The 13,487-nt window shown below is 48.5% G+C and overlaps 7 protein-coding genes across 7 annotated transcripts; 4 read left to right on the top strand and 3 right to left on the bottom strand.

Moving 5' to 3' along the window:
• Nucleotides 1-264: 264 nt before the first annotated feature.
• On the top strand, nt 265-2,500 carry F5891DRAFT_975153 (pyridoxal phosphate-dependent transferase; the record flags this gene model as incomplete). Its single annotated transcript, XM_041376488.1, has 3 exons — nt 265-980; nt 1,041-1,612; nt 1,665-2,500. 3 exons carry the CDS (start codon nt 265-267, stop codon nt 2,498-2,500), a joined length of 2,124 nt encoding a protein of 707 aa, XP_041233034.1.
• An 86-nt stretch (nt 2,501-2,586) lies between these two features.
• Nucleotides 2,587-3,903, bottom strand: F5891DRAFT_373045 (uncharacterized protein). Its single transcript, XM_041371598.1, has 4 exons — nt 3,164-3,903; nt 3,012-3,112; nt 2,890-2,955; nt 2,587-2,838 (listed from the first exon to the last, which is right to left on the bottom strand). Exons 1-4 carry the CDS (start codon nt 3,813-3,815, stop codon nt 2,674-2,676), a joined length of 984 nt encoding a protein of 327 aa, XP_041233033.1. The 5' UTR covers nt 3,816-3,903; the 3' UTR covers nt 2,587-2,673.
• Nucleotide 3,904: 1 nt separating this feature from the next.
• F5891DRAFT_372992 (small monomeric GTPase) lies at nt 3,905-5,012 on the top strand. Its single transcript, XM_041371597.1, has 7 exons — nt 3,905-4,107; nt 4,166-4,189; nt 4,237-4,264; nt 4,320-4,348; nt 4,399-4,451; nt 4,499-4,792; nt 4,846-5,012. Exons 1-7 carry the CDS (start codon nt 4,000-4,002, stop codon nt 4,871-4,873), a joined length of 564 nt encoding a protein of 187 aa, XP_041233032.1. The 5' UTR covers nt 3,905-3,999; the 3' UTR covers nt 4,874-5,012.
• A 39-nt stretch (nt 5,013-5,051) lies between these two features.
• F5891DRAFT_1001850 (WD40 repeat-like protein) lies at nt 5,052-7,211 on the bottom strand. Its single transcript, XM_041360206.1, has 6 exons — nt 6,859-7,211; nt 6,690-6,809; nt 6,546-6,641; nt 6,055-6,493; nt 5,396-6,004; nt 5,052-5,344 (listed from the first exon to the last, which is right to left on the bottom strand). Exons 1-5 carry the CDS (start codon nt 7,160-7,162, stop codon nt 5,404-5,406), a joined length of 1,560 nt encoding a protein of 519 aa, XP_041233031.1. The 5' UTR covers nt 7,163-7,211; the 3' UTR covers nt 5,052-5,344; nt 5,396-5,403.
• Nucleotides 7,212-7,683: 472 nt separating this feature from the next.
• Nucleotides 7,684-9,411, top strand: F5891DRAFT_1001844 (mitochondrial NAD-homo-isocitrate dehydrogenase LysB). The gene is made up of 10 exons (XM_041360205.1): nt 7,684-7,838; nt 7,889-8,055; nt 8,117-8,210; nt 8,271-8,339; nt 8,389-8,520; nt 8,570-8,721; nt 8,774-8,791; nt 8,843-8,890; nt 8,942-9,022; nt 9,072-9,411. Exons 1-10 carry the CDS (start codon nt 7,737-7,739, stop codon nt 9,295-9,297), a joined length of 1,089 nt encoding a protein of 362 aa, XP_041233030.1. The 5' UTR covers nt 7,684-7,736; the 3' UTR covers nt 9,298-9,411.
• On the top strand, nt 9,412-12,538 carry F5891DRAFT_1001842 (uncharacterized protein). Its single transcript, XM_041360204.1, has 4 exons — nt 9,412-10,493; nt 10,594-11,799; nt 11,853-12,184; nt 12,238-12,538. Exons 1-4 carry the CDS (start codon nt 9,720-9,722, stop codon nt 12,311-12,313), a joined length of 2,388 nt encoding a protein of 795 aa, XP_041233029.1. The 5' UTR covers nt 9,412-9,719; the 3' UTR covers nt 12,314-12,538.
• On the bottom strand, nt 12,539-13,453 carry F5891DRAFT_1001839 (uncharacterized protein). The gene is made up of 2 exons (XM_041360203.1): nt 12,953-13,453; nt 12,539-12,884 (listed from the first exon to the last, which is right to left on the bottom strand). Exons 1-2 carry the CDS (start codon nt 13,384-13,386, stop codon nt 12,707-12,709), a joined length of 612 nt encoding a protein of 203 aa, XP_041233028.1. The 5' UTR covers nt 13,387-13,453; the 3' UTR covers nt 12,539-12,706.
• Between the last annotated feature and the right edge of the window lie 34 nt (nt 13,454-13,487).

Raw genomic sequence — 13,487 nt, 5'->3', positions numbered from 1 at the left:
ATTCGGACCGCTCTCAGAAGGGGAACAGCCACGTGATTCTCATCAGCCAATGGGCGCTTTCCTAATTTCCGATATAACCTTTGCTCAAAGTTTCAAATCCCCGATATCCCATATTGTCCCGGTTTACGCTCACCACGGTCTGCTTGTAAGCCTACATATCTGTGCTAGTCTCCATCATCTGAGTCACTAATCGTTGGTGTTACTGTTTCAGATTTGACTATATATTCTTCGAGCTTTTTCAAGAGCTCCTCCCAGTACTTGAACATGGAAAAGTTTTCTTCGCTAGCTCGTTTCAAGAGTTCCTGCCCGTTTTTGGGTGGGACGAAGACTTCAACCCTTCGCGCCCTCGGCAGCGCCATTTCCCCTAGATTCCCCTCGATCTCTCAGCTCACTGAACGAGCTGCCAGTTGTCCCATCATGGGTCCGGCCCTAGTGATGCGATCTACCCAAATGGTCGCAGGTTACGCCAGTGTTGCTGGTCAGGCCGACGTCCAAAACATTCACCACAGCAAAGGTATCTTCCCGGGAACCAGTGTTTCCGAAGCGGATATTTCCAAATGTCCTCACGCTTCCGCTGCTCGGGCTGCTGCTCGCATGGCGGATGATCTTGCTGCCGCATCTACTACGAAGGCACCTGAAGCCAAAAAGGAAGTCCCAAGCACGGCCCAGAGGGCCGCTGCTGCCGGATGCCCTTTCCATAAGGCTGCTGCTGCAAAGGAACAACCCGTCAAATTGTCTGAAGTGACAGAAACCCAGACTACTCCTGCCACTCCAGATGCGTACAAATATGACAAGTTTTATGCGGCCGAGCTCGAGAAGAAGCACAAGGATCAGTCCTACCGCTACTTCAACAACATCAACCGGCTTGCAACCAAATTTCCAATTGCGCACACTGCGAGCGTCAAAGAAGAAGTCCAAGTTTGGTGCGCTAACGACTATTTGGGAATGGGAAATAATCCTGTCGTCCTTGAAACCATGCAGTACGTATAGCCTCTGTAGTCATATGATTTTGTCGTAAGCTAACGTTTTTTCTCATGCAGTCGGGCATTGGACAAATATGGTGCAGGCGCTGGAGGCACTAGAAACATAGCTGGAAATAGTGCTATGCATCTCGGTCTCGAACGTGAGCTTGCTACCCTTCATCGCAAGGAGTCCGCGCTCGTATTTTCGTCTTGCTATGTCGCCAATGATGCAACTTTATCTACCCTCGGTTCCAAACTTCCTGGTTGTGTTTACTTCTCAGACGCTTCCAACCACGCATCCATGATACAGGGCATTCGGCACTCCGGTGCGAAGAAGGAAATTTTTAAACACAACGATTTGGACGACCTCGAGGCCAAACTTAAGAAGTATCCGAAGGACACTCCTAAAATTATTGCATTTGAGAGTGTTTACTCGATGTGTGGTAGCATCGGGCCTATCAAGGAGATTTGTGATCTGGCTAAGAAGTACGGCGCCCTAACTTTCCTTGATGAAGTCCACGCTGTCGGACTTTACGGGCCCCGCGGTGCTGGCGTTGCTGAGCATCTCGATTGGGAATCCCACCAGATGGCCGGCCAAACTTTCGAGCCGATCAAGGATAGCGTGATGGATCGTATTGACATGATTACTGGTTAGTCATTATCATGCATATCTATCTGACCGGCTCGGCTTACGGTTGGCAGGTACACTGGGCAAGGCATATGGCACTGTTGGAGGATACGTCGCGGGGTCTCGCAATTTCATCGATATGATTCGTTCATACGCACCTGGTTTCATTTTCACTACCTCACTACCTCCCGCTACAGTCGCTGGTGCTCGAGCTTCCGTCATTTACCAGAAGCACCACGTTGGTGATCGAGCATTAAAACAGGTTAATGTTCGCACTGTCAAGGAACGTTTCGCTGCTCTAGACATACCTGTCGTCCCTGGTCCTTCTCATATCGTCCCAGTCTTGGTTGGTGATGCAGGTCTCGCAAAAGTAGCCAGCGACAAACTTCTTTGCGAACATGGCATCTACGTTCAGGCAATCAATTTCCCCACCGTTGCTGTTGGTGAAGAGCGCCTTCGGGTCACTGTCACTCCCCGCCACACCGCAGAGCAAATTGATGGCTTGATTACTGCAATGGACACAGTGTTCACGGAGCTCAAAATCAACCGGATCAGCGATTGGGCAAAGTTAGGTGGGCGTGCCAATGTTGGTATAGGCAAGGAAAGTGTCGAGCCCATCTGGAGTAACGCTCAGATCAACACGGCTGGACAACCACAGACGTTGCATGATGGGGACATGGCTTTGGTTGACGTTAATGTAGTTCAGGTGGTTCGGAAGAGCTTTGAGGACCTTTTGGGACCTATCGAGTTGAGCGAGACGGAGACGATTCAGATGAAGGTGGAAGCTGTGCTGATGACCGGAGCTGTTGAGCACATTGCTGGGGCTCTGCCGAAGAAAGTGAAAGCACCACGGATTCCTGTCAATCCAATTGACATGCCCGTCGCACCTACTGTCGCAGTTTCGGCTTAATCGTTGTTGACATAGTACTGTTAAGTATGATCCATATTCCAATGCCAATGCCGCGGCGGTCATCGCCATCATTCTTGCTAGCGTTGTGTGCCTGTCTGCTCAGGGTAACATGAAGCCCGCAATCCTTGGACTGATGGTTCAAATAGCTGCACCACGTAACGTGTGAGTTGATCTCACTGTACATCTGACAGAGCACCCAGTAAGCTACGAGCTCTCATCACTTTGGTTGTGACAGTGGACCCTCCATCCGAAAGATCAGTAGGTAATACAGCTGACTCTGAAGTCACAGGATCCGGTGTCTCTGAGGCCACTACAGAATTGCACATCTGTATGAGGTTCTAGAGAAGAGCATTATGAGACTCTTTGTCAACAAGATAACCAAAACATACGTCTCGAATTCCCCCCTTCACATCTGCGAGATATTTGGTCACTAGGGAAAAATACTTCTCGGGTATCTGTAGTGGAAAACTAAGATCAGCCAACCGGCAAACTCACAGGAGAAACTCATCACCATTTCTTCCGACCACAATCTTTTAATTAGCCATATCTGCTTGGCTTTATTGAACTTCCAGTTGGGTGGATCCTCAAATCGTGCATATGCATACGACAACGCTGTAAATCATTCTATGCTCAGTAAACACAAACGGAAATTTCGCGACATACCTTTCCGACTTTGATTGGACAGAGACTCATCTACACTAGGATCTGTGGAGGGAAAATCTGATGGACGATGGTCTTTCTTTCTTTTGAACGGTTTGCTATCAGGCGTTTCCTCCAAATGTTCCTCCGCCTTTCTCTTCTTCTTCTTCTGTTGTGGTTTATCTGAAGCAGCCTCTTCTGGTGTTTGGACCTTGGTGTCGTTCAAATGTGCGACCTGTTCATCAAGTGCGGCGCCCTCAGCATGTTTGCCTTCGTCTGAGTGCTTAAGTTTCTTTTTCTTCTTCTCCTTCTTACGCTCGTCACTTCTGTCTTTCAACTGCTCATGCGCCACGTCCCCTGAGTAACTCTTACTCTTCTTTTTCCGCTCCGTATCACTTGTAGTTAAGTTTGCTAATTGGTCGTTTTGGGATGCAACATTTCCTGCGGAGGGTGTACTTGAAGGAGATAAGGGATGACTCATGCTCTGAGAGTCTCGTGTCGTAGAAGTCGCTTGATCTTTTGGGGTGGCCATGAGCAACGCATCACTAGTAGCTTCTCTATGCTTCCTCTTCTTCGACTTTACGCGTTCTTGACCTGCATCCTTGACATGAGAATCCGCGGACCTGGATATTTTGTCTGATTTGGGCGATGCACGCCCTATGTCTGTTACAGACATGCTGCACAGGACAGGACACGAGGGCTAGTGATGGTATCGGTAAACCTAGACATAAACTCGAGAGCCGGATGGAGGTGATTTCACTCGCTCACGTGACAAGGTCGCCAGCTAAACGCCCCAGAAATGGTACATTTACTATTTACACTAGTACGACTACTACAAAGCAAACTCACATACTGATTTCATGGGTCTTACAATATCTTCCCTTTTCACGTCGTTGTCATCGCTGGTACGATGGAGCAAAGATCAAGATGTCCGTATACTCATGCTCGGCCTCGATTCGGCCGGCAAGGTATGTCCACTTGCAAATATGATGTTATTCGGGTTGAAATGGACCGGTATTTTCGTAGACGACAATCCTGTACCGACTACAGGTGAGCGGTGTTGAAAATATTCAGTGGAGGTCCAAATAAATTTGCAGATTGGAGAAGTGGTTTCTACGATTCCGAGTGAGTATGTCCTCATAGGCTTTGTGGAGTCTGGGGCTCACGAAGAACAACCCAGCAATCGGCTTTAATGTAGAGACCGTTCAGGTGCGTTTCGAAAAAAAACTGCATTCATCTGTATTGACAATACTATCCAGTATAAAAACATTAAGTTTCAAGTATGGGACCTCGGAGGACAGTCTAGCATACGGTGTGTACAACTTTTTCTCGTCAGCCATTCCTGACTGGTACTCGAAGGCCATATTGGCGGTGTTATTTCCCAAATACATCTGCCATCATATACGTCATCGATTCTTCGGATCATGCGCGGTTGACGACGTCACGGAGTGAACTATTGACCATGCTTTCGGAAGATGAACTCAACGGCGTGCCACTTCTTGTATTCTGCAATAAGCAAGACGTCGAAGGAGCACTGAAACCTGAAGGTATCAGTGAACAACTTGGTCTTGCAGGTCGCGAGACGTCGAGACCATGGAGTGTACGTGGAAGTTGTGCAACAGAGGGGACAGGTCTAGAGGAAGGATTAGACTGGTTAGTGATCCGCCGTGTCCCATTCTTACGATATTGACATGTCCGAATGACAGGTTGGTAAATGCAATACAGAAAAAATAGAACATGTAGCCGTCCTCGTGCACGTACATCTTCATAGTCTCTGCATATTTCTTCTGCTCGTCTTTGGACAATGGTATACCCATTGGTACAGCAAGCATAATTGTATTTGTCCCATAATTTGCGCTATAGATTTGGATTCCATCTTGCAAAGACCCTACCCCAGCGCACACTTCAAGGTTAAGGGTCCCGTGCTACTACAAAAAGTAAGGCCTGATATTGTTAGATGGTAGAGTTCGGGAGTAGGCAAGCAAACTTATTGTACCCCCTGGTCCTTAAGGCTCCTCAATATTGACTACTGCTGGTTAGCAAGCATTTCAACAACTCCCTTGGCCTCTCGTTTGTCTCTTTGCAGTGTCGCGTGAATGATTTTATCAGTTCATTAGACGCATGTAATCACAAACAATAAGGTCACCACCCTGCAAGCCATCAAAACGCTTAACTCAACACTATCCATATCATAGGTTTAATTGTGAGGATTTTTCTTCAGTGACAACTACTACACCCACGTCAAGATGTGTAGGTCAATGAATTTAGGTGGACCAAAACCAATCCCACTTTTGTTCCTCCGAGTTGGAGATACAATTTTCATACACCTCCAAATCAGGCCTCCAGATTCGTACTGTTCCGTCATCAGCACAACTCGCAACCATGTCCTTTGCCCAGTCGACTGCTCCAATTTCACCCGATTGTCCACGGAAACGGACTGTTGGGGAAATTGGTCCATCAGCCCTCTTGCCGTAAGATGGCGCTACCCTGCCTGCATTACTGATGTCAAAAAGGAACAAGCTTCCAGCTCGGCTCGTACTGCCGCTTGCGAGCCAGCGTCCACATGGAGAAGTAGCTAGGCGGACATAGAACGAGTTCGTTTGGAGGTTTGGGTGGGTTTCAGTGCGAAGTGGGGTCAGGGTAGGGTAAGAATAGATGTACAAGCGAGAATCGGCGCCGAGAGCAAAGAGGAGGCCTGCGCTGGGACCTGATCCTTGAGACATGCTTGTGATACCTCGAGAACGAGCACCATGACATATAGTCGGGTCCATGATAGAAGAAAATAGCGGGTTGTGTGATGGTTTTTTGGGGCTGCGCTTTGATGACTCGTTCGAGGGAAGACGAAGGTCCCAGTAGTTTAAGATGCTGCAGGGTTGATCAACTATGTACTTGTAAAAAAAAAGTAGAACCTTTACCCATCAAAAGATCCGCTACTGACTAGTCCGTGAGGTCGGTCATCGGGGTAAAGAATATTTGTGATACCTCTGGGTAAAGGTCGAATCTTTTGTCTGCCTCCAGAAACTTTATCCTGTCCATGAGCAGCGGTAATTGTGATTACAGCACTTCTTGCGGGGATTTCATCTTGATCGGATAAGTTGTTGACTCGCAGGTCATACAAGCAAAGCATGCCGTCCCTGCCACCCGTAGTCAAAAGGTCTCGATGCGCTGGATCCCACGCAACGCATTTTACAGTGCTGGTATGGCCATCAAGAATGGAAAGCAATTGTTGCGTCTCCACAGAGGATATCCTCGTGCTTTTGTCTCCAGATGCCGTAGCGAGAAGAGTGTCGTCCGCATTCCATTTGACGTCAAAAATACCATTGTCATGGGGCTCGAGGGTCACTCGTGCAGGTTCTTGATTCAGGTCAGTATCGGTCAGTGCCGAATTGACGTGATTGAGACCTACCACAATCCCATTCTTTCCGTTTGGTCGCATCGAGAATGTGGATGGACCCTTGCTCCGTGGCAACAGCAAGAAGGGGCACACCACCACGTTTTGCTTCTGTATAAAAATTTAATGGAAATAATATTTCAAAAAGGAAAGTCATGCCATTGGAGTATGCACAGGCGTAAGGGGGTGTAACGAAAGAGTCTTCTGTTCTTGAATGACATTTGAAAACATCCGATGTATGCGAGGACACAAATGACTGAAGAATGTTGCGAGATGGCACTGTAGGGATTTCTCAGATGGATATACAGAATAAAGTTATTTGACCTACAAAGCATCCGATGAGGTTCAGCAGGATAGCTAATGGAAGCTAGGTCCAACATTCGAAACACTGTACGACGACAACCTCGTCTTTTGACGACAACGTCAATTGCATCATTGCTAGATTCTGCAAGCATCAGTCTCGGCTTCTTCGTAGGTGTTTCGTCAGACTGTGGTATACGGCGCTTTGGTTTTTCATCGTCTAACGGTGTACCTGGTGTTGGAAGTTGTGATGTGTGGAAGTGTAGGCTTTCCCGAACATTGGTAGCATCGGAGAAAATTTCGCAGCGAGGAACCTCGGAACTATCAAGCATATCCGAAGAATTGTTTGAACGAGGTAAGTTAGGTAAACGGTGGTGGCAGAGCGACCGCGTTCTCTCGTACATAATCGCGTCGCGCTGCATCACGTGCTACGCGACTAACCACTTTTCTGATGAATAATCGAACATTAATTAGACTCAAGACTTTACTGCAGCGATGGTCACCATGAATATAGTGCTAACGTAGTACATGGCATTGCCTGTGCTGGACGGAAGTCGAAGCGCAGTCAACATTAATATTGTGTTTAATGAGCAAGTCCAAGTCCAGTTTGGTTGCCCATGTAATAGCCGAAGATTGAATAAGGTACACAGCTGTAAGGTAGTACCAGAGGTGGAGTAGCATCTGACATGGACAGGCACTAGTACTCTTGGTGTAGATGTACAAGACGTAGGCTTGGCCCGTCGCAGTACACATATTCACCTGACCACACGGCGCCCACTTGCACCCGGAACGTCGCAGGCGAAAGCCGGCCCGCATATATTGGGCCGCATGTAAGGAAGTTCGGCTCTTTCCCGAATTATCCTTGCATTCTACCGCGTCTCAAGCCTACGACCTACAACTAATACTATGGTATTCAGAGCGCCCATTCGTTTGATGGCCACTGCTGCCCGGCAGTCATTAAAAATTGGGATGCTCCCAGCTGACGGAATTGGCAGGGAAGTTTTACCTGTTAGTGTCGGTATCTTCTACTGGTATAGATTGATAGACACGTCGATCAGGGTGCGAAGGCTGCCATTCTGGCTCTTGGATCATCTATACCGAAGACGGAGTTTATTGACTTACTCGCTGGTTTCGAGTACTTCACGAGAACAGGAACTGCACTTCCTGACGAGACTGTTGAGATATTGAAAAATGAATGTGATTGTGCACTTTTCGGGGCTGTCAGGTATGCACTCTTCACCTTGTGGGAAATACATCCATGAAGCCTAATACACGAATAATACTAGTTCTCCGTCTCGAAAAGTGACTGGGTATTCTTCACCAATCGTCGCACTTCGCAAAAAGATGGATCTATTTGCCAATATCAGGCCAGTGAAATCAGTGTGTTCAATTTCTTGCTCAATGCTACTCGGCCTGTCCGTTGATATATTTTTCCGCCAGGTTTCAGTAAATCCTGAAGGGAAGCCAGGCGTAGACCTTGTTGTCATTCGTGAAAACACCGAGTGCCTGGTAGTACCATTTTCGTGCGACATTTCTATTTAACTTACAGGCACAACAGTACGTCAAGCAGGAAACACAGACTGTCGGGGAACACGGCAAGGAGGCCCGGGCTACTCGCCTTATCACAGAACGGGCTTCCCGCCGGATTGGCGAGTTGGCATTCAAAATGGCCTTGGAGCGCCCTCGTAAGGTACTTGAACACCTATTGCTCAAACATCTCCGGTGACACATCGGCTTAGCACTTGACCGTGATCCACAAATCGAACGTCCTTTCTATTACGGATGGTCTGTTCCGCGAGACGGTCCGTGCAGTACCAACATTACCTGGTGTGGATGGCAAGTATGATGATGTAACAGTTGCCGAACAACTTGTAGATAGTGCTGTGTACAGGTGCGTGAGGTGTTTGATTGTTAGCATGCAATAACGTATTCTGTGTTCCAAGATTGTTCCGTGAGCCCGAGTAAGTCTGTCTTGGAAAGCCAGATTGCGCCCTAAATGAGCTATTTCCTAGAATTTATGATGTGATGGTTGCACCCAACCTCTATGGTGACATCCTTTCGTATGTCGTTCGTTAGTTCCACTTTTATATTGTTTGACCCGCTTGGTGTAGGGATGCAGCTGCAGCGTTGGTGGGGTCGCTTGGTTTGGTACCTTCCGTCAATGCAGGAGATTCATTTGTAATGGGGGAGCCGTAAGCAATGACATCTGCTAGGGTTCAGCTCATTGATTGACTTTCACAGTGTTCACGGCTCTGCACCAGATATCGCTGGACAAAATATTGCAAACCCATTGGCAGCAATCCGTTCAGCGGCAATGATGCTGCGTCATATTGGATATGTTGATGGCGCGAATCGTATCGAAAAAGCGGTAGATTCTGTTCTCAGGGAAGGCAAGGTTCTGACACCTGATTTGGGTGGTAAGAGTAAAACGAGTGAGGTTGTGGACGAGGTGACAAGGCGGATCTAAGGGATGTAGTAAACCTTACGTTAAGGTTAGGTGTTAATGTAAAGGGATAATCATTTCCACGTGATAGGCCTGGTTTACGCGTGTCCTGTCTATCTCCCATTGTATCTGAGAAAGTTATCGATCTACGCCATTTGGAAATCTTCTATCACAATTGGCCCTGATCTTGTTCATTTAGTCGGTTCATTATCCTCGAGCCTTTCATTTCTTGTCCTTACGCGTGTCAGTGCGTCACTAAACACGAGTCTCACAATCTACGTATTTTGTGTGGGGTAAGATGCCCAAGAATAACAAGAAGGGCAAGCAGAAGGAGACTCCTGCTGCTCCTGCTGCACTTGCACCTCCTGCACCTCTACCTCCTCCCCCGCCACTTGCACTGCCTCCTCCCCGGATAATGACCATAGATACGATTGAGGAAGAGGAGGATGATTTTGGTGGACTCGGTGAGTCCTTTTTGCCCATCTCATATCCATGGCCACAGGATTCTGAAGGTTATCTTCCACAAAGGTGACATGGACGCTGGAGAGCTTAATGAGGATTCTTGGGAGCAAATGCATGACACGGGCGATGCCCCACAGGATCTGAATGGCTGGGCGTCCAATGATCCTCAAAATAGCAATGATGACTGGGCCACTGATGAGCAATGGGAGACGGGCGCTCCTCAGGCACAGATGCCACCACGACAATTGCACAAGGACGATGGCAACACTAAGTCTCAAAAAAAACAGCAGCATCAGTACCAGCAGCAGCAGCACCATCAGCATCATCAACAACACCAACAGCATCCCCAACAACAACAGCACCAGCAATCGCAACATAATGATGGGTGGGGAAGCGGCGGCGGAGCTTGGGAAGATGCTGGAGGAACGCCAGCACCAGCGAAAAAGCAGATCTCGAAAGGTAACTGGAGTCAAACCACTCAACGCGCTATGGATGAGCCTGCCTGGAGTAATTGGGGCCACGAAGCTGGCTGGGAACAAGACGGAGATACCTCGGAAATCGAGGAAGAAGAATGGTCCGCTGAGGACGACTCATGGGGAGCGCCGGCGGCAGCCTGGCCTCAACAGCAGTCTACCCATGCACCACAGGCGTACCCTCAGAAGCAGTCTACTCATGCACCACAGGTGCATGCTCAGCGTCTACCGAACCAGCAGAGCGGTTGGCAGACATGGGGGGAAGAGGCACGAAGGTTACCCAAGGTGACTTTTTATTCCACTATTTATCCTCTCCCAGCTCCACTTGGAGCATCACAGTCCTATCTTAGTTAATATGATATCGTTACTTAACGAGTTACAACAGAGTCAACAGCCATATGCCGCTGCCAATCCGCCCCCAGGTACTGGTGGCTATTTCCAGCCGCAAGGCACAAACAAACAAGTATCTCAGCAGCAATCTGCTAATACACAGTGGTCTCAACAGCAAGCTGTCATGTCAGCGGCATTCCGCCAGCAACAAGAGCAAGCTTACGCTCTAGCTCAGGCGCAGAGTCAGCACAAGCAGTTGCAGCAGCAGCAACATCGCCATGTTCAGCAGCAACACTCTGAAACTTACGCTTTAGCTCATGCGCAGAACCAGCACAGGCAGCAACACCACCACCAGAATCAGCCGCAACACCACCAGAACCCCAGCCAGTTGCCACACCACCAGAACCCCAGCCAATTGCAACAACACCAGAACCCCAACCAATTGCAACACCACCAGGACCAGAACCAGAATCAGCCACAGCACCATCATGACCCGAGCCAACCGCAGCACTATCATCAACCGCAACACCATCATGACCCGAACCAACAGCAGCACTATCATAATCCGAATCAACCGCAACACCACCATGACCCGAACCAACAGCAGCACTATCATAATCCGAATCAACCGCAACACCATCATGACCAAAATCAACCGCAACACCATCAGGACTCGAACCAGCCACAACATGAAGGGAAGAAGCATAAGAAAGACAAAGAGAGTAAGCAGAACAAGAAGGAGAAGAAACGTCAGCAAAAGGAGCAGGAACAACAGGAACAACAGCAGCATGACAACGACGTCTGGGGTTTGGGCGAGGGCTGGCAAGATGAAGACGATCCCGATGATTACGAGGATACGCACGATGCATGGGGTCGACGAGTACATTTCTCGCCTCCTCACACCGCTCCTTCCGTTGCTCCATCTACAGTAGTAGAAAACTTTATCGTCAACGCATTTCCCCCAAATAAGCTTGGGTTGTCGACATTCGGCGGCACGCCATCGAAAACACTTACTTACGCATACCATGGAACAGCAGCACCCATGGAAAATCGCCCAGCCCGCAACACCACACATGATTTTGCAGACTTTATCGAGTCTAAGGGAGCTGCAATAAGTCCTGTGGCAGGCGCCTTTTTCGGTGGAAATTCGCGCATGGCGAAGGACCGTTTCCACTGGATGTTCCCGCCTGACAAAGACGAGCGCGTCGCTTCTAAGCTGGAATGGATCCAGTCAGTATCCCCCGGACTGGGCTCGTTTGGAGTAAGTCGAATGTCCATATATGATTATTCGCCATCTTGAAACCGTCATTAAAGCTGCAGAAATTTTTGCAAACACGCGAGCGTGGCGCTCTCATAGTGAACGCCGATTATCGGCCTTCAAAGTCACCGAATGAACCAGCTTTTGACTGGTTAACATACCCGGAGCTACAGAAGACCATGGATCGTACTCTGCAAGAGTCAGTGGCCTTTTACGACCCCTCCGCGCTGGTGGTCGTTTTCGTATTTCTCCCATCCAAGTCGGGCAATAGCCTGGCTATATGGCGCCGCAAGATCGCGGTGCCGAGTAGTGTACGCCTAGCGTATCAGGCGCAAATAACCCAAGCTATAGATTCTCTACACAGAGACTATTCTGTATATGTAGATGAGTATGTCGCTCTGCTGGCAGTGTTGGTCTTCGTTCAATTGACTTCCGTGATAGGATACCTCCCCCTAAATCCGAAGCTCCCAGCCCTCCGAAGAAACGCAAGTGGTGGAAGTTGTGGCTATCTACGTGAGGGTTTGTTTTTGTACATATGTATACCTTTCTTGCGTGGAACTTGTATTAGCCTTGGCCCGTTGGGCATCTTACACGCCATGTCTTTCTAGTGTGATACCAGTTGTATCAACTGTATGATGGGCTTGCTTTCGTCGTCACCATTGTATCATGTTCACATATTCTACGTCGAGCTTTTGGAAATGCTTTGCCGTTGTTGTAATAAAAATCAAGACATGGGTTCACTCGGCTCGCACAACACACATATGATACAGTACTGCAATGCTCAGATATCGATACATCATGAAATGTATCATACAGCTACCCAGACCTCCTAGTCTATCACAATCAATTCTGGAACCATCCCATGATTCTCCCACTGAAGTAGGGGTATGTGATTGACAATTATACGTGGCTACCTCAGCTCCTCCGACTGCGCTATGTGGAATTTGAGTGCAAGTCGGCGAAGCCTTTCCACACCATGGCCATCAATGACACTTGACGTAATGCCGTGATGTAACTCTACTTCGTACATAAATGCGGCGACATCAGCCAGTGAAGTGCCCAGCTGGGGAAGAAGTGCCAGGCGTTCGCTGTAAGAAAACGACGTCAGCAAAGATGGGTTTATCACAGAATGACTGCAATTCCAGTTTCCGCTTGCCTGGTCAGCTTTCTCTCTTCAAGAAGCTGCTTCAAAGCGTTCTGTGTCGTCATCTCTGACGCATCGCGTTCCATACGAAGTTGTTCGAGGCTGCGGCGCAGCTGAATGAGTTCCATTCTTGCAGCCTCAAACGAGGCTGAGGTGCGATGTGATTCCAACTTCCGTGTGGCATTCTCAGTCGCAGAAGTCTTTAATTCCGCCTGCAAAGCAGTGGTTGCGGCTGAGAGTTCGTCCAACCTTCTGGATAGAGCGGAGATACGCCTCATAGATAGCAAATATGGCACTGCAGCAAGTGGTGTGAAAAACACTGCTAACACTGTAAAATGGGTGATGGCTGGATGTCTTTGAAAAAAGTTGACCCGTGCATCCAGCACAGCGTTTGTGGGTGCAGCAGACGTGTTAGTATCAGTGTTTTCTGGCGGTCTGGCCTCCATATCATGAAGAGAAACCGGGCAGAACGCTTGAAGTAGAAGTACCGACAGTGACAGTCGCAGCTTGAAGACCTGACGGCCTGAGATCTTCTACCGCCGGCAAT

This window comes from Suillus fuscotomentosus (assembly GCF_016647785.1).
Source record: "Suillus fuscotomentosus strain FC203 chromosome Unknown F5891scaffold_3, whole genome shotgun sequence".
NCBI lineage: Eukaryota > Fungi > Basidiomycota > Agaricomycetes > Boletales > Suillaceae > Suillus > Suillus fuscotomentosus.
This window is presented reverse-complemented; position numbering and strand designations above follow the sequence as displayed.